The sequence below is a fragment of the Oncorhynchus mykiss genome, chromosome 9 (assembly GCF_057628025.1).
Source record: "Oncorhynchus mykiss isolate SJ-2025 chromosome 9, ASM5762802v1, whole genome shotgun sequence".
NCBI lineage: Eukaryota > Metazoa > Chordata > Actinopteri > Salmoniformes > Salmonidae > Oncorhynchus > Oncorhynchus mykiss.
This window is the reverse complement of record NC_143030.1, coordinates 70,364,599-70,390,865: the sequence shown is the minus strand read 5'-3', so window position 1 is coordinate 70,390,865 and position 26,267 is coordinate 70,364,599. Positions and strand designations below refer to the sequence as shown.

At 44.7% G+C, this 26,267-nt stretch overlaps 1 protein-coding gene across 3 annotated transcripts in view; it reads right to left on the bottom strand.

The window, feature by feature from the left end:
- LOC110531237 (low-density lipoprotein receptor-related protein 1) overlaps positions 1–26,267 on the bottom strand; it is a 247,203-nt gene that overhangs the window by 82,564 nt on the left and 138,372 nt on the right. For all 3 annotated transcript variants that reach the window (XM_036988705.2, XM_036988706.2, XM_090185209.1), the window contains exons 26-42: positions 17,772–17,976; positions 12,748–12,912; positions 12,382–12,626; positions 6,967–7,098; positions 6,482–6,709; positions 6,106–6,280; positions 5,830–5,924; positions 5,446–5,598; positions 5,018–5,164; positions 4,292–4,417; positions 3,954–4,085; positions 3,654–3,788; positions 3,336–3,465; positions 1,606–1,732; positions 1,259–1,410; positions 802–926; positions 222–596 (exon numbers count right to left, since the gene is read on the bottom strand). In XM_036988705.2, the coding sequence (XP_036844600.2) occupies positions 222–596; positions 802–926; positions 1,259–1,410; positions 1,606–1,732; positions 3,336–3,465; positions 3,654–3,788; positions 3,954–4,085; positions 4,292–4,417; positions 5,018–5,164; positions 5,446–5,598; positions 5,830–5,924; positions 6,106–6,280; positions 6,482–6,709; positions 6,967–7,098; positions 12,382–12,626; positions 12,748–12,912; positions 17,772–17,976 (2,847 nt within the window). The remainder of the gene's footprint in view (positions 1–221; positions 597–801; positions 927–1,258; positions 1,411–1,605; positions 1,733–3,335; positions 3,466–3,653; positions 3,789–3,953; positions 4,086–4,291; positions 4,418–5,017; positions 5,165–5,445; positions 5,599–5,829; positions 5,925–6,105; positions 6,281–6,481; positions 6,710–6,966; positions 7,099–12,381; positions 12,627–12,747; positions 12,913–17,771; positions 17,977–26,267) is intronic.

Genomic DNA, 26,267 nt, shown 5'->3' with positions numbered 1-26,267 from the left:
AGAGCGTGGACTCTCTTTATGTATAGATAGAGCGTGGACTCTCTTTATGTATTGATAGAGCGTGGACTCTCTTTATATATAGATAGAGCGTGGACTCTCTTTATGTATTTGTAAAGCTAACAGTTTAATCGCCGTTAGTCAACACCTCTACACAAAATAATTTCTCTGGGTGTGCGCCAGCTCATTCTTTTTAACATAACAGACTAAACATTAGTACTCACTCTCTACAACCTTCTGCAGTTCTGATCCGTCATCGTTGATCTGCTGGATGTTTCCAAAGTGTATGTCACTGAAGAAGATCCGGTTGGCTCCCCTGCCCCCTCCTCCGCGGTAGTCAAAGGTCAGGGCAATGACGTTTTTCATGTGTTCCGGGTCCTCAAAGGGCTTGATGGGGGCGTTCAGGTTGGTCTCGTCTGATAGGTGGATACTCTTCAGAATGGTCCGCTCCGAGTACAGCAGGTAGCCGTCATAGTCGCGGCAACTGTGGCTGTCCTCGGCCAGCATGCCGTGTGCGCAGGCGCAGGTTCGCTCCCCGTTGCCGCGGTAAAGGCAGAGCTGTTCGCAGCCGCCATTGTTGTTTTTACAGACGTTGGTGCCTGAGGGAGAACACACACACTGGTCACACACATCATTCTCATAGACACACACTGATTAGACACATCAGTCTCATAGACACACACTGATTAGACACATCAGTCTCATAGACACATCAGTCTCATACAACTAAACACAGCACACCAGGGTTAGAGAGAATTTCATTTCAATTCAATCCATTTCAATTCAGGGGTTAAGTGTTCTTACCTTGTTGCCTGTCTCTGTTGAAGACCTTGATGTCTTTCAGCTGTACACCGATGCCTGTCCTCAGATACACATATTCTGTAGCGTTGTCTTTGTTGCCTCTCTTGATGGAACCGTTGGCGTGAGTCCTGGTCCAATACAACATACAAAACACTATCAGCCACTTTAAACAGGCTTGGAGGAAAAACAACAACATTTGTAGTAAATTAAACTTATGCAAAGGGTATACTGGATGAAGGCAACAATCTCACATACAAGACTGTCAGTCAATTTAAATAGGCTTTGAGGGAAATGTAATCCCATTGCATACTGTCGTCCTTACTGTTCGTCAATGGTCAATGCTCCACATAGGAGCCAAGGTCTTCAGTCAAGTTAGTCAAACATACTACCGCAGTGCAGCAGGGGATATTAAGGGTTAAACAAGGAGGAGATGACAGGGATAGGACAGCAGGCAGCTCACCTGTCACTCCAGTAGATGAAGCCCTCGAAGACGGACACAGCGAACATGTCCATATTGTTATTGGCCAGCACCAGCTCTCTGTTTTCTCCATTCTCCAGATTGATACGCTCTATCCTATCAGTCCGCGCATCACACCAGTACAACCGCCGTTCCTACACACAAACAATAAGAACAACAATATCAAGCAGAAAAATATTCTGTTTTTTCGAAACAACAAGGTTGTAAAGAGGAGAAAAATACTGGATACCTGTGAATCCGAAAGAAGGATTTGTAAATAATCTGAAATGTGGATTTTGCTAATAAAATGAAACCTCAATAAATAAATTGTTTGTGTGTGTGTACTGTACCTTGTAGTCGATGGAGATTCCGTTGGGCCACATGATGCTGTCATTGACCAGGACCACTCTCTGAGAGCCGTCGAGACAGGCCCGCTCTATACGGGGGACCTGACCCCACTCTGTCCAGAATAGATACCTACAGACACAGACACACACACAGACACACACACACACACACACACACACACACACACACACACACACACACACACACACACACACACACACACACACACACACACACACACACACACACACACACACACACACACACACACACACACACACACACACACACACACACACACACACACATATGAGGTTGAAAGAAAGCAATGTTAGTTTTGCTCAATATAGATTAAATATCACAATAAACACTTACTTACAATGTACCATCATATAACTAGCTACTGCTTGTAATTATTAATCAAAGTGCAAATATTTCTGGTTGCTGGACGAATAATACCCCATACTGTAGGTAACCATGTTATGATACATACAGCACTACACTATACACAGACAGACAAGGGCCAGCCCCAGTAGCCAAGACCCAGCCCCAGTAGCCAAGCCCCAGTCAAAGTAACCAAGTCCCAGTTCCAGCCCCAATAGCCAAGCCCCAGCCCCAGTAGCCAAGCCCCAGCCCCAATAGCCAAGCCCCAGTCCGAGTAGTCAAGCCCCAATAGCCAAGACTCAGTCCAAGCCCCAGCCCCAGTAGCCAAGCCCCAGTCCCAATAGCCAAGCCCCAGTCCCAGCCCTAGTAGCCAAGCCCTGGTAGACAAGCCCCAGTCCCAGCCCCAATAGCCAAGTCTCAGTCCCAGTATCCAAGCCCTAGCCCCTGTAGCCAAGCCCCAGTAGACGATCCCCAGTCCCAGCCCCCAGCCCCAATAGCCAAGCCTCAGTCCCAGTAGCCTAGCCCCAGTACCAGTAGCCAAGCCACAGTCCCAGCCCCAATAGCCAAGCCTCAGTCCCAGTAGCCAAGCCCCAGTCCCAGTAGCCAAGCCACTGTCCCAGCCCCAATAGCCAAGCCTCAGTCCCAGTAGCCAAGCCCCAGTCCCAGCCCTAGTAGCAAAGCTCCAGTGCCAGCCCTAGTCCCAGTAGACAAGCCCCAGTCCAAGCCCCCAGCCCCAAAAGCCAAGCCTCAGTCCCAGTAGCCAAGCCCCAGTCCCAGCCCTAGTAGCCAAGCTCCAGTGCCAGCCCTAGTCCCAGTAGACAAGCCCCAGTCCAAGCCCCCAGCCCCAAAAGCCAAGCCTCAGTCCCAGTAGCCAAGCCCCAGTCCCAGTAGCAAAGCCCCAGTCCCAGTAGCAAAGCCCCAGTCCGAACCCAAATTACCAAGAACAGCCCCTGTAGCCAAGCCGCAGTAGACAATCCCCAGTCCCAGCCCCCAGCCCCAACAGTCATGCCTCAGTCCCAGTTGCCAAGCCCCAGTTCCAGTAGCCAAGCCCCAGTCCCAGCTCCAATAACAAAGCCCCAGTCCCAGCCCCAATAGCCAAGCCCCAGCCCCAATAGCCAAGCCCCAGGTGCCAAACCTCAGTCCAAGCCCTAGCCCCAGCAGCCAAGCCCCTCCTCCATTAGCCAAGCCCCAGTCCTAGACCTTGTAGCCAAACCCTGGTAGACAAGCTCCAGTCTCAGCCCTAGTCCCATTAGACAAGCCCCAGTCCCAGTCCCCAACCCCAGTCCCAGCCTCAGTCCCAGTCCAAGCCCCAGTCCCAGTAGCCAAGCCTCAGTCCCTAGCCACTCACCCTCTTTCTGGGTGGACGGTGATGGCACGGGGCTTGTCCAGACCCTGGGAGATGACCACATAGCGGAATGAACCATTGAGTCTGGCCACCTCGATCACGTCAAAGCCCTGGTCTGTCCAGTAGATGTTACCTGACAGGAGAGGGACAGGAGAGGGACAGGAGGGGTCGGGGTCAGTGTGTGTGTGCATGTGTGCGTGCATGATTTTGTATGGTCTATGCATGTGTGAATCCATGTGTGTGTGTGCGTGCGTGCTTCTGTATGATCCATGTATGTGTGTATCTATGTGTGTGTGTGTGCGCCTGTGGTTGTTCTCTGACCTGCTATCCAGTCCACAGTGATGCCCTCCACCCTGCCAATGCCATTGGTCACCACGTCTTCTCTCCAGGTCTGGTCTCTCTTAGCTCTGCTGATGGTGCTCAGGCCCATGTCCACCCAGTAGATAGTGTCATTGTCTACATGGCAGGACAGTGATGACGGTAAGTAACTGGATACAACAATCACTCAGGCAGGCACAGTGTAATAACAGTTCAGGTACACTTCACAGCACGGTTGGTGTGACTTGATCCTCAAACCAAACTCTTGTATTGTTGTTGGTGGGTCCGTCGCAGTACACTCACCAGCGTGGAAGTCGATGCCCACAGCCAGCGAGGTGCCAGACACGGGCACCAGGGCATCGGATTGATCAGATGGGTCAAGGGGGATTCCTCTAATGCCCTCATGCACTGAGTAGAGCAGGAAGGAGCCCATGCCTGGAGAGAGAACACATAACAGTTAATAGCACTACTGTTAGAGTATACAGTGTATCCTGGGGTGTGTGTAGAACAGTGTAGCTAAATATAGGAAATACAGTATGAATGGTCATGCACCTGTCACCTTTGAAATATTTTGAATCATTTTGCAATGTAATGTGATTTGTGGATTTGAATAAAGTATTTAACATGTGTTGGTCTGTTACCCTCGCAGGACTGCTGCCCACTCTGGAGGCTGTAACCTGCGGTACACATACAGGCTCTGGTGCTCGGGGAGGTGGGCAGGCACAGCTGGGAACAGTCTCCATTCTTATTGCTACACAGGTTGATGCCTGGGACAACAGAGAATAAAAGACAGTTCAGAACAGCAAAACAATAATAACAAAACAGGACTTTTCAAAAATAAAAACATTTCTTATTCATTCAGTTGCATAGTGCCATTCATTCATTAACTCATCTGAGTTGTACCTGTTAAGTTGGTAAGTGTGACATGGTGAGTGATATCCTACCTGTATCAGTCTGCATGCTCAGTGTGACATGGTCAGTGATATCCTACCTGTATCAGTCTGCATGCTCAGTGTGACACGGTCAGTGATATTCTACCTGTATCAGTCTGCATGCTCAGTGTGACACGGTCAGTGATATCCTACCTGTATCAGTCTGCATGCTCAGTGTGACACGGTCAGTGATATCCTACCTGTATCAGTCTGCATGCTCAGTGTGACACGGTCAGTGATATCCTACCTGTATCAGTCTGCATGCTCAGTGTGACACGGTCAGTGATATCCTACCTGTATCAGTCTGCATGCTCAGTGTGACACGGTCAGTGATATCCTACCTGTATCAGTCTGCATGCTCAGTGTGACACGGTCAGTGATATCCTACCTCTATCAGTCTGCATGCTCAGTGTGACACGGTCAGTGATATCCTACCTGTATCAGTCTGCATGCTCTCGTTGTAGATCTTCATGTGCGTCATGGGAGAAGTGTTGTTACGTAGCACCTTCCAGTTCCCCCCGTCACTCTTATCACAGGTCCCTATCTGGTCTGTCCCCTGGTCGGCCCACCACAGCTTGTCTCCTACACACACACACACACGCACGCGCGCGCGCACGCACGCACGCACGCACGCACGCACACAATGGACATTCAGTTTATTAAAAATTGGTGTTTTGTGTCAACCAGCTTCAAGAAAATTCTCTCTCTCATGTAATCAATGGACAATAACGCTTTTTCAAATTGAACTGAACACACACTATCTCTCAAAGTCACAACAGACAGGTATATAAAGACACAATAGGGGGTTGACGGATAACACTAAAGTGTCTGTTTCTCAACACAACAGTCTGTTTCTCCCTTACCCATGATGGCCAGAGCAGAGGCCTTGGTCAGCTTGCCCGGTTTGACCCCGTCCAGGACCTCCAGGCCTGAGCCGTCCAGCTTACAGCGACTGATGGTGCCGTTCTCTGAGCTGACCCAGTACAGCTGCTCACTGTCGTAGTCTACAGACAGGCCTGGAGGGGACAGAAAGGTTACAGTTAGCACAACACGATCACAGTCAGAATCTCTCTCTCTCTTTCACTCTCACAGTCTGTCGTAGTCTATGGACAGGCCTGGAGAGGACAAAAAGGACAGACACACCACTACTGAACATGGTCAACTCTCTCTCTCGCTCTCTCAAATTTTCTGTTACTCTGCCTCTCACTTTATTTCATGCTCTCAGCATTGTTTTTCACGAAACTCACCTATAGGGCTCCTCTGATTGGTGAAGAGCGTCGTATGGTTGCTGCCATCCATGTTGGCCACACTGATGTTGTCCCCATCAGTCCAGTACAGCTTTCTGGAGAAGGACACACACATGACATGTTACTATACATTAATCTTGGCTTGACTGTCACGTGACTGAAATCACAGTGACAACATCCACGTTCTATTGCTGTCATTATGTTATTCCAAACTCCATTCCTACTCCTCTATTGTGCGTGCGTGTGTGTGTGTGCGTGCGTGTGTATCCCACTAACCCCAGTATAGGGTGCAGGACCAGACAGTGGGGTTTGTCAAGGCCCTGGATGACAGCATTCTTAAAGGATCCGTCCAGTCTGGCCACGTTGATCTGTTTCTTATTGACATCATAGCTGGTCCAGAACAGGTTCCTAGACACCCAGTCTACTGCCAGACCATGGGCGTTGGGCAGGTCTGAAAAAACAAGCACACATACAGGCAATTTTAACTAAACCACTAACTACATTAAATAAACAAATTCCTTGATCTAAAAATTTGCCCAGTGGATTCCAAAGCAGTATTTGTTTTCTTTCGAAGACTTCATCTGCTCTTCATTGAGCTTGCCTTGAAAGAAAAGGACCCGAATCTGATCCCAGGATAAAGTGGTCTTCCTACCAGCAGACACCACAGTCTCCACTCCGGTCCCGTTGATGAAGGCTCTCTTGATGGTCTGGGTTCGAACATCTGACCAGTAGATCCGGTTCTCCAGAGCGTCATAGTCCACCACAGTCACGTTGTCTATGTCTGGCACCGTGAATGAGATGATGTAGTTATAGTATGGGTTGTCTATGTCCACTCCCCTGATCTCTGTCTGACGGGCATACAGCAGGAACTGACGGGACTCTTGTAGGGGAGAGAATGGAGAGACAAGGGATACAGGGGAAGAGTTACCATCAAAACATAACAAAGACAGTATTTCAACATATCCAAATGCTGTGCAACAGCTGCTGGTCTAAAATGGAGCTATTCTCATTAAGAAGATAATCATCTGATTGTGTGTCTAAATTACAGCAAATTACACACACATTCAGACCCAGCCCAGACCCATTGGTCATCACTCAGCCCTCTGAGTATGTGTGTGTATTGCTGTGTGTTCCTACCTTTGCAGGTGTGTTTGTCAGCCTGCAGCTTCATGAGGTGAGGACAGGCACAGGAGAAAGTCTGGTTGTAGCTGATCAGACACAGGTGAGAACAGGGGCTCTGCCCATCAGCGGTTGCACAAGGGTTAGGAGCTGAGGGGAAGAAGACATGTTAACCACTGTGATCATCTCTCTCCTAGTGTTAACCACTGTGATCAGCTCTCTCCTAGTGTTAACCACTGTGATCAGCTCTCTCCTAGTGTTAACCACTGTGATCAGCTCTCTCCTAGTGTTAACCACTGTGATCAGCTCTCTCCTAGTGTTAACCACTGTGATCAGCTCTCTCCTAGTGTTAACCACTGTGATCAGCTCTCTCCTAGCGTTAACCACTGTGATCAGCTCTCTCCTAGTGTTAACCACTGTGATCAGCTCTCTCCTAGTGATAACCACTATGATCAGCTCTCTCCTAGTGTTAACCACTGTGATCAGCTCTCTCCTAGTGTTAACCACTGTGATCAGCTCTCTCCTAGTGTTACCCACTGTGATCAGCTCTCTCCTAGTGTTAACCACTGTGATCAGCTCTCTCCTAGTGTTACCCACTGTGATCAGCTCTCTCCTTGTGATAACCACTGTGATCAGCTCTCTCCTAGTGTTAACCACTGTGATCAGCTCTCTCCTAGTGTTAACCACTGTGATCATCTCTCTCCTAGTGTTAACCATTGTGATCAGCTCTCTCCTTGTGATAACCACTGTGACCAGCTCCCTCCTCTAGTGATAACCACTGTGATCAGCTCTCTCCTAGTGTTAACCACTGTGATCAGCTCTCTCCTAGTGATAACCACTACTTCAACGTGTAGATGAAGGGAAGGAGACAGGTTAAAGGTTAAAAAAATTAAGCCAATTGAGACATGGATTGTGTATGTTTGCCATTCAGAGGGTGAATGGGTGAGATAAAATATTGAAATGCCTTTGAACGGGGTATGGTAGTAGGTGCCAGGCGCACTGGTTTGAGTATGTCAAGAACTGCAACGCTGCTGGGTTTTTCACCCTCAACAGTTTCCCGTGTGTATCAAGAACGTCCACCACACAAAGGACATCCAGCCAACCTGACACAACTGTGGGAAGCATTGGAGTCAACATGGGCCAGCATCCCTGTGGAATGCTTTCGACACTTTGTAGAGTCCATGCCCTGACGAATTGAGGGCAGAAGAGGGTGCGACTCAATATTAGGAAGGTGTTCCTAATGTTTTGTAAACTCAATGTATAATGATTAAGTCACACCACATGATAAGTGGTCTCTATCTGTCTACACAGAATGTCTTCAAGACCAACACAACCTATCTAAGCCCAGATCAACACAACCCATCTAAGCCCAGATCAACACAACCCATCTAAGCCCAGATCAATACAACCTTTCTAAGCCCAGATGGTCTTGGCCACCATATATACAGGGATGGGCAACGTAGATGGGGTGGGGGCCACCAAAAATATGAACTCATTATGAGGGGCCTCAGTTGCTCGCAGGTCTGCGTTTTTGCAATTTTATAACACATTTCATGTAATTCTACTAATTTAGCCATGGAGCGGAGAGGAAAACAAGCAGTTGTACAGCTAATTTCCTGCAATTCTACACATTTTGCCATAAGGTGGAGAGAAATGTTTGCATATGTCACGACATCTTCCGAAGTCGGTTCCTCTCCTTGTTCGGGCTGCGTTCGACGGTCGAAGTCACCGGTCTTCTAGCCATCGCCGATCCACCTTTCATTTTCCATTTGTTTTGTCTTGTTTTCCCGCACACCTGGTTTACATTCCCTCATTACTTATCATGTATTTAACCCTCTGTTCCCCCCACGTCTCTGTGTGAAATTGTTTATTGTCAGGTTGGTACGCTTCCGGCTGGTGTACACCGGGTTTTGTTTTGTTCCTGTGTTCTTTGGGCATTTGTTTTTTTGTGACGCGGTTGCGTCCTGTTTTAATAATTGCCTGAGTAAAGTGCTTTGTCCACTCATCTCTGCTCTCCTGCGCCTGACTTCCATGCACCAGCTACACCCACCCATTGACAGCATATGATACATGGGGGCAGCCTGGCCGGTAATTCAACCATGATAACAAGTTTAGAAATCTGGTCGCTAAACTAACTTAGCAATCTCAATAATGTTAGCTGACATGGACTAATTGACTATCAGTGACTGACATAACAAGAGAAAAACTGCTGATGCACAACCACATTTCGAAATTGCCCCTTGTGTATTCTACTATTGAGTCTAAAAGGTCAAATACTGCAGTGTGTGGCCTTTATTATCCACAGTGTGGGCTTTACTATCCACAGTGTGTGGGCTTTATTATCCACAGTGTGTGGGCTTTATTATCCACAGTGTGTGGGCTTTATTATCCACAGTGTCTGGGCTTTATTATCCACAGTGTGTGGGCTTTATTATCCACAGTGTGTGGGCTTTATTATCCACAGTGTGTGGGCTTTATTATCCACAGTGTGTGGGCTTTATTATCCACAGTGTGTGGGCTTTATTATCCACAGTGTCTGGGCTTTATTATCCACAGTGTCTGGGCTTTATTATCCACAGTGTCTGGGCTTTATTATCCACAGTGTCTGGGCTTTATTATCCACAGTGTGTGGGCTTTATTATCCACAGTGTCTGGGCTTTATTATCCACAGTGTCTGGGCTTTATTATCCACAGTGTCTGGGCTTTATTATCCACAGTGTCTGGGCTTTATTATCCACAGTGTCTGGCCTTTATTATCCACAGTGTGTGTGATTCACAGGATCATGGAGGTAACACAACACATGGGACAACAGTGAAAGGTCAGCTGTCTGAGGGGAGTTGAGTGTAGTGCACCACTCTGCAGTCCTGGCCTTTCCTCCAACACTGCACCAAAGTGTGTGTCACAGTCCAGTTAGCAGTAAGAGGCAGCTGTGAAGTGTGAGGTTGCTTGTGTGTGTCGGCCTGCATGCATGCGTGTGTAGTGTCTTCATAATGTATTCACATCCCTTGACTTTTCTTACATTTTGTTACATAACAGCCTGAATTTAAAATGTATTAAATTGAGATGTTTTGCCACTTGCCTACACACAATACCCCACAATGTCAAAGTGAAATTATGTTTTCACACATTTTTACAAATGAATAGTCAATAAGTATTTAACTTGTTTGCTATGGCAAGTCTAAATGAGTTCAGGAGGAAAATGTTCCTAAACAAAACGCTAGACAAACATTCAGATCTTGCCTTATAGATTTAAGTCAAAACTGTAACTCGGCCACTAGGGAACATTCACTGTCTTCTTGGTAAGCAACTCCAGGGTTGATTCTGTTTTTTTTTATCCTAAAAAACTCCCTAGTCCTTGCCGATGACAAGCATACCCATAACATGATGCAGCCACCACTATGCTTGAAAATATGTAGAGTGGTACTCAGTAATGTGTTGTATTGGATTTGCCGAAACATAATACCTTGTATTCAGTACAAAAAGTTAATTGTTTTGCCAAATGTTTTGCAGTATTACTTTAGGGCCTTGTTGCAAACGGGATGCATGTTTTGGAATATTTGTATTCTTTACAGGCTTCCTTCTTTTTCTCTGTCAATTAGGCTAGTATTGTGGAGTAACTATAAAGTTGTTGATCCATCCTCAGTTTTCTCACAGTCATTAAACTCTGTAACTGTTTTAAATTCACCATTGGCCTCATGGTGAAATCACTGAGTGGTTTCTTCCTATCCGGCAACTGAGTTAGGAAGGACGCCTGCAAAGTGTAATTAATAACTTGACCATGCTCAAGTTACCAATCTAACAATAGGTGCCCTTCTTTGCAAGGCATTGGAAAACCTCCATGGTCTTTGTGGTTTAATCTGCGTTTGAAATTCACTGCTCATCTGAGGGACCTTACAGATCATTGTATGTGTGGGATACAGAGATGAGGGAGTCCATGCACCTTGTGACTTAAGATCAACAATCAATTTAACAGAGCTTGAAGAATTTTGAAAATTATAATGGACAAATGTTGCACAATCCAGGTGTGGAAAGCTCTTAACCTCTTTCAGCTAGGGGGCACTATTTTTATGTTTGGAAAAATAACGTTCCTAAAGTAAACGGCCTATATCTCAGGCCCATATGCTAGAATATGCATATAATTGACAGATTAGGATAGAAAACACTCTAAAGTTTCCAAAACTGTCAAAATATTGTCTGTGAGTATAACATAACTGATATTGCAGGCAAAAACCTGAGGAAAATCAAACCAGGAAGTGGCTTCTATTTTGAAATCTCCATGTTCCATAGCCTGCCTTCGCTCCATTTAAAGGGATATCAACCAGATTCCTTTTCCTATCGCTTCCTCAAGGTGTTAACAGTCTTTAGACAGTTTCAGGCTTTTATTTTGAAAAATTAGTGAGAAAGATAACATTGCGTAGTGGATAGCTGGGTGTTTGCATGAGTTTTGCTTGCGCAACAGAGTGGGGCAGCCATTGTCTCTCCCTCTCTTACTGAAAAAGAGACAGTGCCGGTTGATATATTATCGATTATATATTTTAAAAACAACCTGATTGATTATAAAAAACATTTGACATGTTTCTGTGGACATTACGGAATTTTCGTCTGCGTTGTCGTGACCGCTCGGGCCTGTGGATTTCTGAACGCCAAACAAACGGAGGTATTTTGGACATAAAAATAATCTTCATGGAACAAAAGGAGCATTTATTGTGTAACTGTCTCGTGAGTGAAAACATCCGAAGAGCAAAGGTAAGCGATTCATTTGATTGCTTTTCTGATTTTCGTGACCAAGCTACTTTGATGCTAAGTGTTCATAATGTTTTGTCTAGTGATCGATAAACTTACACAAACGCTTGGTTTGCTTTTGCTGTAAAGCATATTTTCAAAATCTGACACGACAGGTGGATTAACAAAAAGCTAAGCTGTGTTTTGCTATATTGCACTTGTGATTTCATGAATATAAATATTTGTAGTAATTTTTTTAAAATAATGTGGCGCTCTACAATTCAGCGGTTGTTGATGAAAATGATCCCGCTAACGGGATGGGTTGCGTCTGATCAACAATCAATTTAACAGAGCTTGAAATATTTTGAAAATTATAATGGACAAATGTTGCATAATCCAGGTGTGGAAAGCTCTTAAGAGACTTACCCATAACGACTCACAGCTGTAATCGCTACACAAGGTGCTTCTACAAAATATGGACTCAGGAGTGTGAGTACTTATGTAAATGAGATATTTCAGTATTTTCTTTAATTTGCAAAAATGTTTAAAAACATGTTTTCACTCTCATTATCGGGTATTGTGTGTAGATGGATGAGAACATTCTGAATTCAGGCTGTAACAACAAAATGTGGAATAAGTCAGGGGGTATGAATAATTTCTGAAGGCACTGTATGTATTTATGTAAGCATCCGTCCGTCCGTGTGACCTACCCTGGGGCTGTCTGGAGGGATGATACACCTGCAGGTCGAAGGGTTGTGTGTTGGTGCGTTGGACCACGGTTACGTTGTTGCCGGTCCACTTGTTGGCCTTGGCCAGGGTGTTGGTCCTCCAGTCAGTCCAGTACACCTCTCCTCCGTACATAGTGACAGCAAAAGGATGAGACAGGTACTCATGACCCCTCAGCACCTCGATCAGACCAGAGCCGTCATACAGAGCAGAGTAAATGGCATCAGACCTGGGGAGAAAACATTTATGAGAGGAGGTGTGTGTGTGTGTGTGTGTGTGTGTGTGTGTGTGTGTGTGTGTGTGTGCGTGCGTGCGTGGGTGGGTGCGTATAGTAAGGAGAGCAACAGTACCTGGCATCGATCCATACAATGCGTCTCTCCATGTAGTCTACAGTCAGTCCGTTGGGCCAGCCACCGCTGCCAGTCTCTCTGTGGATAGTCCTCCTGGCCTCACCACTCATAGATGCTGCCTCGATCCTGGGCAAGCTGGCATCCCAGTCCGTCCAGAACAGAATACTTGTCACAGACAAAGAAGAGAAAGAGAAACACACATTCAGGAATATTCAGCAGCATTACACTACCGGTCCAAAGTTTTAGAACACCTACTCATTCAAGCATTTTTCTTTATTTGTACTATTTTCTACATTGTAGAATAATAGTGAAGACCTCAAATCTATGAAATAACACATATGGAATCATGTAGTAAGCAAAAAAGTGTTAAACAAATCATAATATATGTTATATTTGAGATTCTTCAAATAGCCACCCTTTGCCTTGATGACAGCTTTGCACACTCTTGGCATTCTCTCAACCAGCTTCATGAGGTAGTCACCTGCATTTCAATTAACAAGCGTGAGCCAATCAGTTGTGTTGTGACAAGGAAGGGGGAATATGATGAAACTGGCTCTCATGAGGACCACCACAGGAATGGAAGACCCAGAATTACCTCTGCTGCAGAGGATAAGTTCATTACCAGCCTCAGAAATTGCAGCCCAAATAAATGCTTCACAGAGTTTAAGTAACAGACACATCTCAACATCAACTGTTCAGAGAAGAATCAAGTATTGTGAATCAAGCCTTCATGGTCAAATTGCTGAACAAAAACCACTACTGAAGGACACCAATAATAAGAAGAGACATACTTGGGCCAAGAAACATGAGCAATGGACATTAGACCGATGGAAATGTGACCTTTAGTCTGGAGTCCAAATTGGAGATCATTGATTCCAACCGCCGTGTTTTTGTGAGACGCAGTGTATTTCCCACCGTAAAGCTTGGAGGAGGTGGTGTTATGGTGTGGTGGAGCTTTGCTGGTTTGGGCTTAGTGGGACTATCATTGGTTTTTCAACAGGACAATGACCCAACACACCTCCAGGCTGTGTTAGGGCTATTTTACCAAGAAGGAGAGTGATGGAGTGCTGTATCAGATAACCTGGCCTCCACAATCCCTGACCTCAACCAAATTGAGATGGTTTTGGATGAGTCGGATCGCAGAGTGAAAGAAAAGCAGCCAACAAGTGCCCAGCATATGAGGGGACTCCTTCAAGACGGTTGGAAAAGCATTCCAGGTGAAGCTGGTTGAGGGAATGCCAAGAGTGTGCAAAGCTGTCATCAAGGAAAAGGGTGGCTATTTGAAGAATCTCAAATATAACATATATTCTGATTGGTTTAAAACTGTTTTGGTTACTACATGATTCCATATGTGTTATTTAATAGTTTTCATGTCTTCACTATTATTCTACAATTTTGACTGATATTGTATGTCATACATACAGTGTGAGACTGTGAAGAGGTACTACTCTGCAATCACATTATGGCTCTTTGGTTCTATGGTTCCATGATATCTATTATATCTAAGAACAAATTGTTATTTACAATGACAGCCTAGGAACAGTGGGTTAACTGCCTTGTTCAGGGGCAGATTTGATATATCAACCCTTCTGTTACTGGCCCAACACTCTAACCACTAGGCTACCTGCCACTGCATGGTTCCATGGTATCTATTATTTTTTTTAACGTAACCTTAATTTAACTAGGCAAGTCAGTTAAGACCAAATTCTTATTTACAATGACAGTCTACCCCAGCCAAACCCTAACCGGGACAATGCTGGGCCAATTGTGCAGCGCCCTATAGGACTCCCAATCACTGGTTGTGATTCAGCCTGGAATCAAACCAGAGTCTGTAATGACACATCATGCACTGAAATGCGGTGCCTTAGACCACTGCGCCACTCTGGAGCCCAAAAGTAGAACCATATAACATATACTACAGAAACATAGAACATATACCATAGAACAGATACCATGGAACCATAGAACAGATATCATAGAACAGATACTATAGAACTATAGATCAGATACCATAGAACAGATACTGTAGAACCAATACCATAGAACCATAGAACATATACCATAGAACCATTGAACAGATACTATAGAACCATAGAACAGATACCATGGAACTGCGCAGTGGCAGGTAGCCTAGTGGTTAGAGCGTTGGGACAGTAACTGAAAGGTTGCTAGATTGAGTCCCCGAGCTGTAAAACATCTGTCGTTCTGTCCCTGAACAAGGCAGTTAATCCACTGTTCCTAGGCCGCCATTTTAAATAAGAGTTTGTTCTTAACTGACTTGCCTAGTTAAATAAAGGTTACATAAAATATGGTATCTATTCTATGGTTCCATGTTATCTACCCATCGCATGGGTCCAGTGTGATGGCCCTGGGATATAGATAGCTAGCACCAATGACAAGAAGAAGCTGCCATGTGGGGAATCGTACGTGACTCGTTTCAGCTTGTTGTATCTTTTTATTGAAATCATGTCTTTTTTTTCTTCTTTTTTTTTTACTGTGGTCAAAATCTACACTTTACTCTTCTATACTAATCTACACTTTACTGTTCTACAGTAATCTACGCTTTACTGTTCTATACTAATCTACGCTTTACTGTTCTACAGTAATCTATGGTTTACTGTTCTACAGTAATCTATGCTTTACTGTTCTATACTAATCTACACTTTACTGTTCTACAGTAATCTACGCTTTACTGTTCTATACTAATCTACACTTTACTGTTCTACAGTAATCTACGCTTTACTGTTCTACAGTAATCTATGCTTTACTGTTCTATACTAATCTACACTTTACTGTTCTATACTAATCTACACTTTACTGTTCTACAGTAATCTACACTTTACTGTTCTATACTAATCTACACTTTACTGTTCTATACTAATCTACACTTTACTCTTCTATACTAATCTACACTTTACTGTTCTATACTAATCTACACTTTACTGTTCTATACTAATCTACACTTTACTGTTCTATACTAATCTACACTTTACTCTTCTATACTAATCTACACTTTACTGTTCTACAGTAATCTACGCTTTACTGTTCTACAGTAATCTACACATTACTGTTCTATACTAATCTACACTTTACTGTTCTATACTAATCTACACTTTACTGTTCTACAGTAATCTACGCTTTACTGTTCTATACTAATCTACACTTTACTGTTCTACAGTAATCTACGCTTTACTGTTCTATACTAATCTACACTTTACTGTTCTACAGTAATCTACGCTTTACTGTTCTATACTAATCTGCACTTTACTGTTCTATACTAATCTACACTTTACTGTTCTACAGTAATCTACGCTTTACTGTTCTATACTAATCTGCACTTTACTGTTCTATACTAATCTACACTTTACTGTTCTACAGTAATCTACACTTTACTGTTCTATACTAATCTACACTTTACTGTTCTATATTAATCTACGCTTTACTGTTCTATACTAATCTACACTTTACTGTTCTACAGTAATCTACGCTTTACTGTTCTACAGTAATCTACACATTACTGTTCTATACTAATCTACACTTTACTGTTCTATACTAATCTACACTTTACTGTTCTACAGTAATCTACGCTTTACTGTTCTATACTAATCTACACTTTACTGTTCTACAGTAATCTACGCTTTACTGTTCTATACTAATCTACACTTTACTGTTCTACAGTAATCTACGCTTTACTGTTCTATACTAATCTGCACTTTACTGTTCTATACTAATCTACACTTTACTGTTCTACAGTAATCTATGCTTTACTGTTCTATACTAATCTACATTTTACTGTCCTATACTAATCTACACTTTACTGTTCTATACTAATCTACGCTTTACTGTTCTATACTAATCTACACTTTACTGTTCTACAGTAATCTATGCTTTACTGTTCTATACTAATCTACACTTTACTGTTCTATACTAATCTACACTTTACTGTTCTATACTAATCTACACTTTACTGTTCTATACTAATCTGCACTTTACTGTTCTACAGTAATCTACGCTTTACTGTTCTATACTAATCTACACTTTACTGTTCTACAGTAATCTACACTTTACTGTTCTATACTAATCTACACTTTACTATTCTACAGTAATCTACGCTTTACTGTTCTATACTAATCTGCACTTTACTGTTCTACAGTAATCTACGCTTTACTGTTCTATACTAATCTGCACTTTACTGTTCTACAGTAATCTACGCTTTACTGTTCTATACTAATCTACACTTTACTATTCTACAGTAATCTACGCTTTACTGTTCTATACTAATCTGCACTTTACTGTTCTACAGTAATCTACGCTTTACTGTTCTATACTAATCTACACTTTACTGTTCTACAGTAATCTACGCTTTACTGTTCTACAGTAACCTACGCTTTACTGTTCTATACTAATCTACACTTTACTATTCTACAGTAATCTACGCTTTACTGTTCTATACTAATCTACGCTTTACTGTTCTATACTAATCTACACTTTACTATTCTACAGTAATCTACACTTTACTATTCTACAGTAATCTACGCTTTACTGTTCTATACTAATCTACACTTTACTGTTCTACAGTAATCTACGCTTTACTGTTCTATACTAATCTACGCTTTACTGTTCTATACTAATCTACACTTTACTATTCTACAGTAATCTACGCTTTACTGTTCTATACTAATCTACGCTTTACTGTTCTATACTAATCTACACTTTACTGTTCTACAGTAATCTACGCTTTACTGTTCTATACTAATCTACGCTTTACTGTTCTATACTAATCTACACTTTACTATTCTACAGTAATCTACGCTTTACTGTTCTATACTAATCTACACTTTACTGTTCTACAGTAATCTACACTTTACTATTCTACAGTAATCTACGCTTTACTGTTCTATATTCATCTACACTTTACTGTTCTATACTAATCTACACTTTACTGTTCTATACTAATCTACACTTTACTGTTCTATACTAATCTACGTTTTACTGTTTTGTAATCTATAGTTTTGTTTCCTCACCCATCTCTGGGGTCGAGGGCGATGGCCCGTGGGTGCTCCACCTCACCAGCCAGGAGGGTGGTCCTCATGGTTCCGTCCAGCTTGGCTACCTCTATCTGATCTAGGTTACTCTCCACCCAGTAGATGTTCCCTGCTATCCAGTCCACAGCCAGCCCTTCTGGAGTGGCCAGGCCATACTGGATCACCACCTCGAAACTGGTCAGAGCTGGAGGGGGTAGGAGGGGGGATGGAGGGGAGGAGAGAGGGGTAGGGTATGAAATGGGAGATAGAAGATGGCTGGGTTAGCGCCTTGCATGGGAAATTGTAGATTTGTTTGACACTCCAATCACTTACCTCAATACACAGAAGGAAAAAAACGATTTGATGAAATTTGAAGAAAATAACATGATTAGATAGCTCTTCATAATGGACATGACAGAAATGGTACCCAGTGAACCAAGCTGTATTAGAGCTTTATGCAATGGGGAAATATCTGCTGAAGTAATACAATATGTCTGTCTAGTCAAAAGACAGCAGCTAGAGACTAACTCCATCCTGCAGCTCACATGTTTAACTGCAGCAAACGGCTGACAAACTGAGAGGATTGTTTAGAATTCCTTCTCTGTGGAATCTGAGTCAGTCAGTTGGTCTGTCAGTGTAGGATTTCTTGTGGGGGGTTTCTAGTGGGGGGGTTCTAGTGGAGGGCTTCAAGTGGGGGGTTTCTAGTGGGGGGTTTCGAGTTGAGGGTTTCTAGTGGGGGGTTTCTAGTGGAGGGCTTCAAGTGGGGGGGTTTGAGTTGAGGGTTTCTAGTGGGGGGTTTCTAGTGGGGGGTTTCTAGTAGAGGGCTTCAAGTGGGGGGTTTCGAGTTGAGGGTTTCTAGTGGAGGGTTTCTAGTGGGAGGTTTCTAGTGGAGAGTTTCTAGTGGGAGGTTTTTAGTGGGAGGTTTCTAGTGGAGAGTTTCTAGTGGAGAGTTTCTAGTGGAGGGCTTCTAGTGGAGAGTTTCTAGTGGAGAGTTTCTAGTGGAAGGTTTCTAGTGGAGAGTTTCTAGTGGAGGGTTTCTAGTGGAGGGTTTCTAGTGGAGGGTTTCTAGTGGAGGGTTTCTAAAGAGGGGTTTCTAGTGGAGGGCTTCTAAAGAGGGGTTTCTAGTGGAGGGCTTGAAAATAGGGGTTTCTAGTGGAGGACTTGAAAAGAGGGGTTTCTAGTGGAGGGCTTCTAAAGAGGGGTTTCTAGTGGAGAGTTTCTAGTGGAGGGTTTCTAGTGGGGGGTTTCTAGTGGAGAGTTTCTAGTAGAGAGTTTCTAGTGGAGGGTTTCTAGTGGAGGGTTTCTAGTGGAGAGTTTCTAGTGGAATGTTTCTAGTGGAGGGCTTCAAGTGGAGTGTTTCTAGTGGAGGGCTTCTAGTGGAGGGTTTCTAGTGGAGGGTTTCTAGTGTGGGGTTTCTAGTGGAGAGTTTCTAGTGGAGAGTTTCTAGTGGGGGGTTTCTAGTGGAGGGCTTCTAGTGGAGGGTTTCTAGTGGAGAGTTTCTAGTGTGGAGTTTCTAGTGGAGAGTTTCTAGTGGAGAGTTTCTAGTGGGGGGTTTCTAGTGGAGAGTTTCTAGTGGGGGGGTTCTAGTGGGGGGTATCTTGTGGAGAGTTTCTAGTGTGGGGTTTCTAGTTTCTAGTGGGGGGTTTCTAGTGGAGGGTTTCTAGTGGAGAGTTTCTAGTGTGGGGTTTCTAGTGGAGAGTTTCTAGTGGAGGGTTTCTAGTGGGGGGTTTCTAGTGGAGAGTTTCTAGTGGAGAGTTTCTAGTGTGGCGTTTCTAGTGGAGAGTTTCTAGTGGAGAGTTTCTAGTGGGGGGTTTCTAGTGGAGAGTTTCTAGTGGAGAGTTTCTAGTGGGGGGTATCTAGTGGAGAGTTTCTAGTGTGGGGTTTCTAGTTTCTAGTGGGGGGTTTCTAGTGGAGAGTTTCTAGTGGAGAGTTTCTAGTGGGGGGTATCTAGTGGAGAGTTTCTAGTGTGGGGTTTCTAGTTTCTAGTGGGGGGTTTCTAGTGGAGGGTTTCTAGTGGAGAGTTTCTAGTGTGGGGTTTCTAGTGGAGAGTTTCTAGTGGAGGGTTTCTAGTGGGGGGTTTCTAGTGGAGAGTTTCTAGTGGAGAGTTTCTAGTGTGGGGTTTCTAGTTTCTAGTGTGGCGTTTCTAGTGGAGAGTTTCTAGTGGAGAGTTTCTAGTGGGGGGTTTCTAGTGGAGAGTTTCTAGTGGGTGGTTTCTAGTGGAGGGTTTCTAGTGTAGAGTTTCTAGTGGGGGGTTTCTAGTGGAGAGTTTCTAGTGGAGAGTTTCTAGTGTGGGGTTTCTAGTTTCTAGTGTGGGGTTTCTAGTGGGGGGTTTCTAGTGGAAGGTTTCTAGTGGAGAGTTTCTAGTGTGGGGTTGCTAGTGGGGTGTTTCTAGTGGAGGGTTTCTAGTGGAGGGTTTCTAGTGGCGAGTTTCTAGTGTGGGGTTGCTAGTGGAGGGCTTCTAGTGGGGGGGGGGTTTAGTGGAGGGTTTCTAGTGGGGGGGGGGGTCGTTCTAGTGGGCGGCAGGTAGCCTAGTGGTTAGAGCATTGGACTAGTACCCGAAAGGTTTGCAAGATCGAATCCCCGAGCTGAAAAGGTACAAAAAAATCTGTTGTTCTGCCTCTGAACAAGGCAGTTAACCCACTGTTCCTAGGCCGTCATTGAAAAGAAGAATTTGTTCTTCACTGACTTGCCCAGTCAAATAAAGGTAAAATAAAAAAATAAAAAATAGCGGTGGGTTTGTAATGGGGGGTTTCTAGTGGGTGGTTTCTAGTGGGTGGTTTCTAGTTGGGGACTTCTAGTGGAAAGTTTCTAGTTGGGGACGTCTAGCGGAAAGTTTCTAGTTGGGGACTTCTAGTGGAAGGTTTCTAGTTGGGGACTTCTAGCAGAAAGCTTCTAGTTGGGGACTTCTAGTGGAAAGTTTCTAGTTGGGGACTTCTAGCGGAAAGTTTCTAGTTGGGGACTTCTAGTGGAAAGTTTCTAGTTGGGGACTTCTAGCGGAAAGCTTCTAGTTGGGGACTTCTAGCGGAAAGCTTCTAGTTGGGGACTTCTAGCGGAAAGCTTCTAGTTGGGGACTTCTAGTGGAAAGTTTCTAGTTGGGGACTTCTAGCGGAAGGTTTCTAGTTGGGGACTTCTAGCGGAAAGCTTCTAGTTGGGGACTTCTAGCGCAAAGTTTCTTGTTGGGGACTTCTAGCGGAAAGCTTCTAGTTGGGGACTTCTAGTGGAAAGTTTCTAGTTGGGGACTTCTAGCGGAAAGCTTCTAGTTGGGGACTTCTAGCGGAAAGCTTCTAGTTGGGGACTTCTAGTGGAAAGTTTCTAGTTGGGGACTTCTAGCGGAAGGTTTCTAGTTGGGGACTACTAGTGGAAAGTTTCTAGTTGGGGACTTCTAGCGGAAAGCTTCTAGTTGGGGACTTCTAGCGCAAAGTTTCTAGTTGGGGACTTCTAGCGGAAAGCTTCTATTTGGAGACTTCTAGCGGAAAGCTTTTAGTTGGGGACTTCTAGCGGAAAGTTTCTAGTTGGGGACTTCTAGTGGAAGGTTTCTAGTTGGGGACTTCTAGTGGAAGGTTTCTAGTTGGGGACTTCTAGCGGAAGGTTTCTAGTTGGGGACTTCTAGCGGAAAGTTTCTAGTTGGGGACTTCTAGCGGGAAGTTTCTAGTTGGGGACTTCTAGTGGAAAGCTTCTAGTTGGGGACTTCTAGCGGAAAGTTTCTAGTTGGGGACTTCTAGCGCAAAGCTTCTAGTTGGGGACTTCTAGCGCAAAGTTTCTAGTTGGGGACTTCTAGCGGAAAGCTTCTAGTTGGAGACTTCTAGCGGAAGGTTTCTAGTTGGGGACTTCTAGTGGAAAGTTTCTAGTTGGGGACTTCTAGCGGAAAGCTTCTAGTTGGGGACTTCTAGCGCAAAGTTTCTAGTTGGGGACTTCTAGCGGAAAGCTTCTAGTTGGGGACTTCTAGCGGAAAGTTTCTAGTTGGGGACTTCTAGTGGAAAGTTTCTAGTTGGGGACTTCTAGCGGAAAGCTTCTAGTTGGGGACTTCTAGCGGAAAGCTTCTAGTTGGGGACTTCTAGTGGAAAGTTTCTAGTTGGGGACTTCTAGCGGAAAGTTTCTAGTTGGGGACTTCTAGCGGAAAGCTTCTAGTTGGGGACTTCTAGCGCAAAGTTTCTAGTTGGGGACTTCTAGCGGAAAGCTTCTAGTTGGAGACTTCTAGCGGAAAGCTTTTAGTTGGGGACTTCTAGCGGAAAGTTTCTAGTTGGGGACTTCTAGTGGAAGGTTTCTAGTTGGGGACTTCTAGTGGAAGATTTCTAGTTGGGGACTTCTAGCGGAAGGTTTCTAGTTGGGGACTTCTAGCGGAAAGTTTCTAGTTGGGGACTTCTAGCGGGAAGTTTCTAGTTGGGGACTTCTAGTGGAAAGCTTCTAGTTGGGGACTTCTAGCGGAAAGTTTCTAGTTGGGGACTTCTAGCGCAAAGCTTCTAGTTGGGGACTTCTAGCGCAAAGTTTCTAGTTGGGGACTTCTAGCGGAAAGCTTCTAGTTGGAGACTTCTAGCGGAAGGTTTCTAGTTGGGGACTTCTAGTGGAAAGTTTCTAGTTGGGGACTTCTAGCGGAAAGCTTCTAGTTGGGGACTTCTAGCGCAAAGTTTCTAGTTGGGGACTTCTAGCGGAAAGCTTCTAGTTGGGGACTTCTAGCGGAAAGTTTCTAGTTGGGGACTTCTAGTGGAAAGTTTCTAGTTGGGGACTTCTAGCGGAAAGCTTCTAGTTGGGGACTTCTAGCGGAAAGCTTCTAGTTGGGGACTTCTAGTGGAAAGTTTCTAGTTGGGGACTTCTAGCGGAAAGTTTCTAGTTGGGGACTTCTAGCGGAAAGCTTCTAGTTGGGGACTTCTAGCGCAAAGTTTCTAGTTGGGGACTTCTAGCGGAAAGCTTCTAGTTGGAGACTTCTAGCGGAAAGCTTTTAGTTGGGGACTTCTAGCGGAAAGTTTCTAGTTGGGGACTTCTAGTGGAAGGTTTCTAGTTGGGGACTTCTAGTGGAAGGTTTCTAGTTGGGGACTTCTAGCGGAAGGTTTCTAGTTGGGGACTTCTAGCGGAAAGTTTCTAGTTGGGGACTTCTAGCGGGAAGTTTCTAGTTGGGGACTTCTAGTGGAAAGCTTCTAGTTGGGGACTTCTAGCGGAAAGTTTCTAGTTGGGGACTTCTAGCGGAAAGCTTCTAGTTGGAGACTTCTAGCGGAAAGCTTTTAGTTGGGGACTTCTAGCGGAACGTTTCTAGTTGGGGACTTCTAGTGGAAAGTTTCTAGTTGGGGACTTCTAGCGGAAAGCTTCTAGTTGGGGACTTCTAGTGGAAAGTTTCTAGTTGGGGACTTCTAGCGGAAAGCTTCTAGTTGGGGACTTCTAGCGGAAAGCTTTTAGTTGGGGACTTCTAGTGGAAAGTTTCTAGTTGGGGACTTCTAGCGGAAAGCTTCTAGTTGGGGACTTCTAGTGGAAAGTTTCTAGTTGGGGACTTCTAGCGGAAAGCTTCTAGTTGGGGACTTCTAGCGGAAAGCTTCTAGTTGGGGACTTCTAGTGGAAAGTTTCTAGTTGGGGACTTCTAGCGGAAAGTTTCTAGTTGGGGACTTCTAGTGGAAGGTTTCTAGTTGGGGTCTTCTAGCGGAAAGTTTCTAGTTGGGGACTTCTAGCGGGAAGTTTCTAGTTGGGGACTTCTAGCGGAAAGCTTCTAGTTGGAGACTTCTAGCGGAAAGTTTCTAGTTGGGGACTTCTAGTGGAAGGTTTCTAGTTGGGGACTTCTAGCGGAAGGTTTCTAGTTGGGGACTTCTAGCGGAAAGCTTCTAGTTGGGGACTTCTAGTGGAAAGTTTCTAGTTGGGGACTTCTAGCGGAAAGCTTCTAGTTGGGGACTTCTAGCGGAAAGCTTCTAGTTGGGGACTTCTAGCGGAAAGTTTCTAGTTGGGGACTTCTAGCGGAAAGCTTCTAGTTGGAGACTTCTACCGGAAAGTTTCTAGTTGGGGACTTCTAGCGGAAAGCTTCTAGTTGGAGACTTCTAGCGGAAAGTTTCTAGTTGGGGACTTCTAGCGGAAAGCTTCTAGTTGGGGACTTCTAGCGCAAAGTTTCTAGTTGGGGACTTCTAGCGGAAAGCTTCTAGTTGGAGACTTCTAGCGGAAAGCTTTTAGTTGGGGACTTCTAGCGGAAAGTTTCTAGTTGGGGACTTCTAGTGGAAGGTTTCTAGTTGGGGACTTCTAGTGGAAGGTTTCTAGTTGGGGACTTCTAGCGGAAGGTTTCTAGTTGGGGACTTCTAGCGGAAAGTTTCTAGTTGGGGACTTCTAGCGGGAAGTTTCTAGTTGGGGACTTCTAGTGGAAAGCTTCTAGTTGGGGACTTCTAGCGGAAAGTTTCTAGTTGGGGACTTCTAGCGGAAAGCTTCTAGTTGGAGACTTCTAGCGGAAAGCTTTTAGTTGGGGACTTCTAGCGGAAAGTTTCTAGTTGGGGACTTCTAGTGGAAAGTTTCTAGTTGGGGACTTCTAGCGGAAAGCTTCTAGTTGGGGACTTCTAGTGGAAAGTTTCTAGTTGGGGACTTCTAGCGGAAAGCTTCTAGTTGGGGACTTCTAGCGGAAAGCTTTTAGTTGGGGACTTCTAGTGGAAAGTTTCTAGTTGGGGACTTCTAGCGGAAAGCTTCTAGTTGGGGACTTCTAGTGGAAAGTTTCTAGTTGGGGACTTCTAGCGGAAAGCTTCTAGTTGGGGACTTCTAGCGGAAAGCTTCTAGTTGGGGACTTCTAGTGGAAAGTTTCTAGTTGGGGACTTCTAGCGGAAAGTTTCTAGTTGGGGACTTCTAGTGGAAGGTTTCTAGTTGGGGTCTTCTAGCGGAAAGTTTCTAGTTGGGGACTTCTAGCGGGAAGTTTCTAGTTGGGGACTTCTAGCGGAAAGCTTCTAGTTGGAGACTTCTAGCGGAAAGTTTCTAGTTGGGGACTTCTAGTGGAAGGTTTCTAGTTGGGGACTTCTAGCGGAAGGTTTCTAGTTGGGGACTTCTAGCGGAAAGCTTCTAGTTGGGGACTTCTAGTGGAAAGTTTCTAGTTGGGGACTTCTAGCGGAAAGCTTCTAGTTGGGGACTTCTAGCGGAAAGCTTCTAGTTGGGGACTTCTAGCGGAAAGTTTCTAGTTGGGGACTTCTAGCGGAAAGCTTCTAGTTGGAGACTTCTACCGGAAAGTTTCTAGTTGGGGACTTCTAGCGGAAAGCTTCTAGTTGGAGACTTCTAGCGGAAAGTTTCTAGTTGGGGACTTCTAGTGGAAAGCTTCTAGTTGGGGACTTCTAGCGGAAAGTTTCTAGTTGGGGACTTCTAGCGGAAAGCTTCTAGTTGGAGACTTCTAGCGGAAAGCTTTTAGTTGGGGACTTCTAGCGGAAAGTTTCTAGTTGGGGACTTCTAGTGGAAAGTTTCTAGTTGGGGACTTCTAGCGGAAAGCTTCTAGTTGGGGACTTCTAGTGGAAAGTTTCTAGTTGGGGACTTCTAGCGGAAAGTTTCTAGTTGGGGACTTCTAGCGGAAAGCTTTTAGTTGGGGACTTCTAGTGGAAAGTTTCTAGTTGGGGACTTCTAGCGGAAAGCTTCTAGTTGGGGACTTCTAGTGGAAAGTTTCTAGTTGGGGACTTCTAGCGGAAAGCTTCTAGTTGGGGACTTCTAGCGGAAAGCTTCTAGTTGGGGACTTCTAGTGGAAAGTTTCTAGTTGGGGACTTCTAGCGGAAAGTTTCTAGTTGGGGACTTCTAGTGGAAGGTTTCTAGTTGGGGTCTTCTAGCGGAAAGTTTCTAGTTGGGGACTTCTAGCGGGAAGTTTCTAGTTGGGGACTTCTAGCGGAAAGCTTCTAGTTGGAGACTTCTAGCGGAAAGTTTCTAGTTGGGGACTTCTAGTGGAAGGTTTCTAGTTGGGGACTTCTAGCGGAAGGTTTCTAGTTGGGGACTTCTAGCGGAAAGCTTCTAGTTGGGGACTTCTAGTGGAAAGTTTCTAGTTGGGGACTTCTAGCGGAAAGCTTCTAGTTGGGGACTTCTAGCGGAAAGCTTCTAGTTGGGGACTTCTAGCGGAAAGTTTCTAGTTGGGGACTTCTAGCGGAAAGCTTCTAGTTGGAGACTTCTAGCGGAAAGTTTCTAGTTGGGGACTTCTAGCGGAAAGCTTCTAGTTGGAGACTTCTAGCGGAAAGTTTCTAGTTGGGGACTTCTAGCGGAAGGTTTCTAGTTGGGGACTTCTAGCGGAAAGCTTCTAGTTGGAGACTTCTAGCGGAAAGTTTCTAGTTGGGGAATTCTAGTGGAAGGTTTCTAGTTGGGGACTTCTAGCGGAAAGTTTCTAGTTGGGGACTTCTAGCGGAAAGTTTCTGGTTGGGGACTTCTAGCGGAAAGCTTCTAGTTGGGGACTTCTAGTGGAAAGTTTCTAGTTGGGGACTTCTAGCGGAAAGCTTCTAGTTGGGGACTTCTAGCGGAAAGCTTCTAGTTGGGGACTTCTAGTGGAAAGTTTCTAGTTGGGGACTTCTAGCGGAAAGTTTCTAG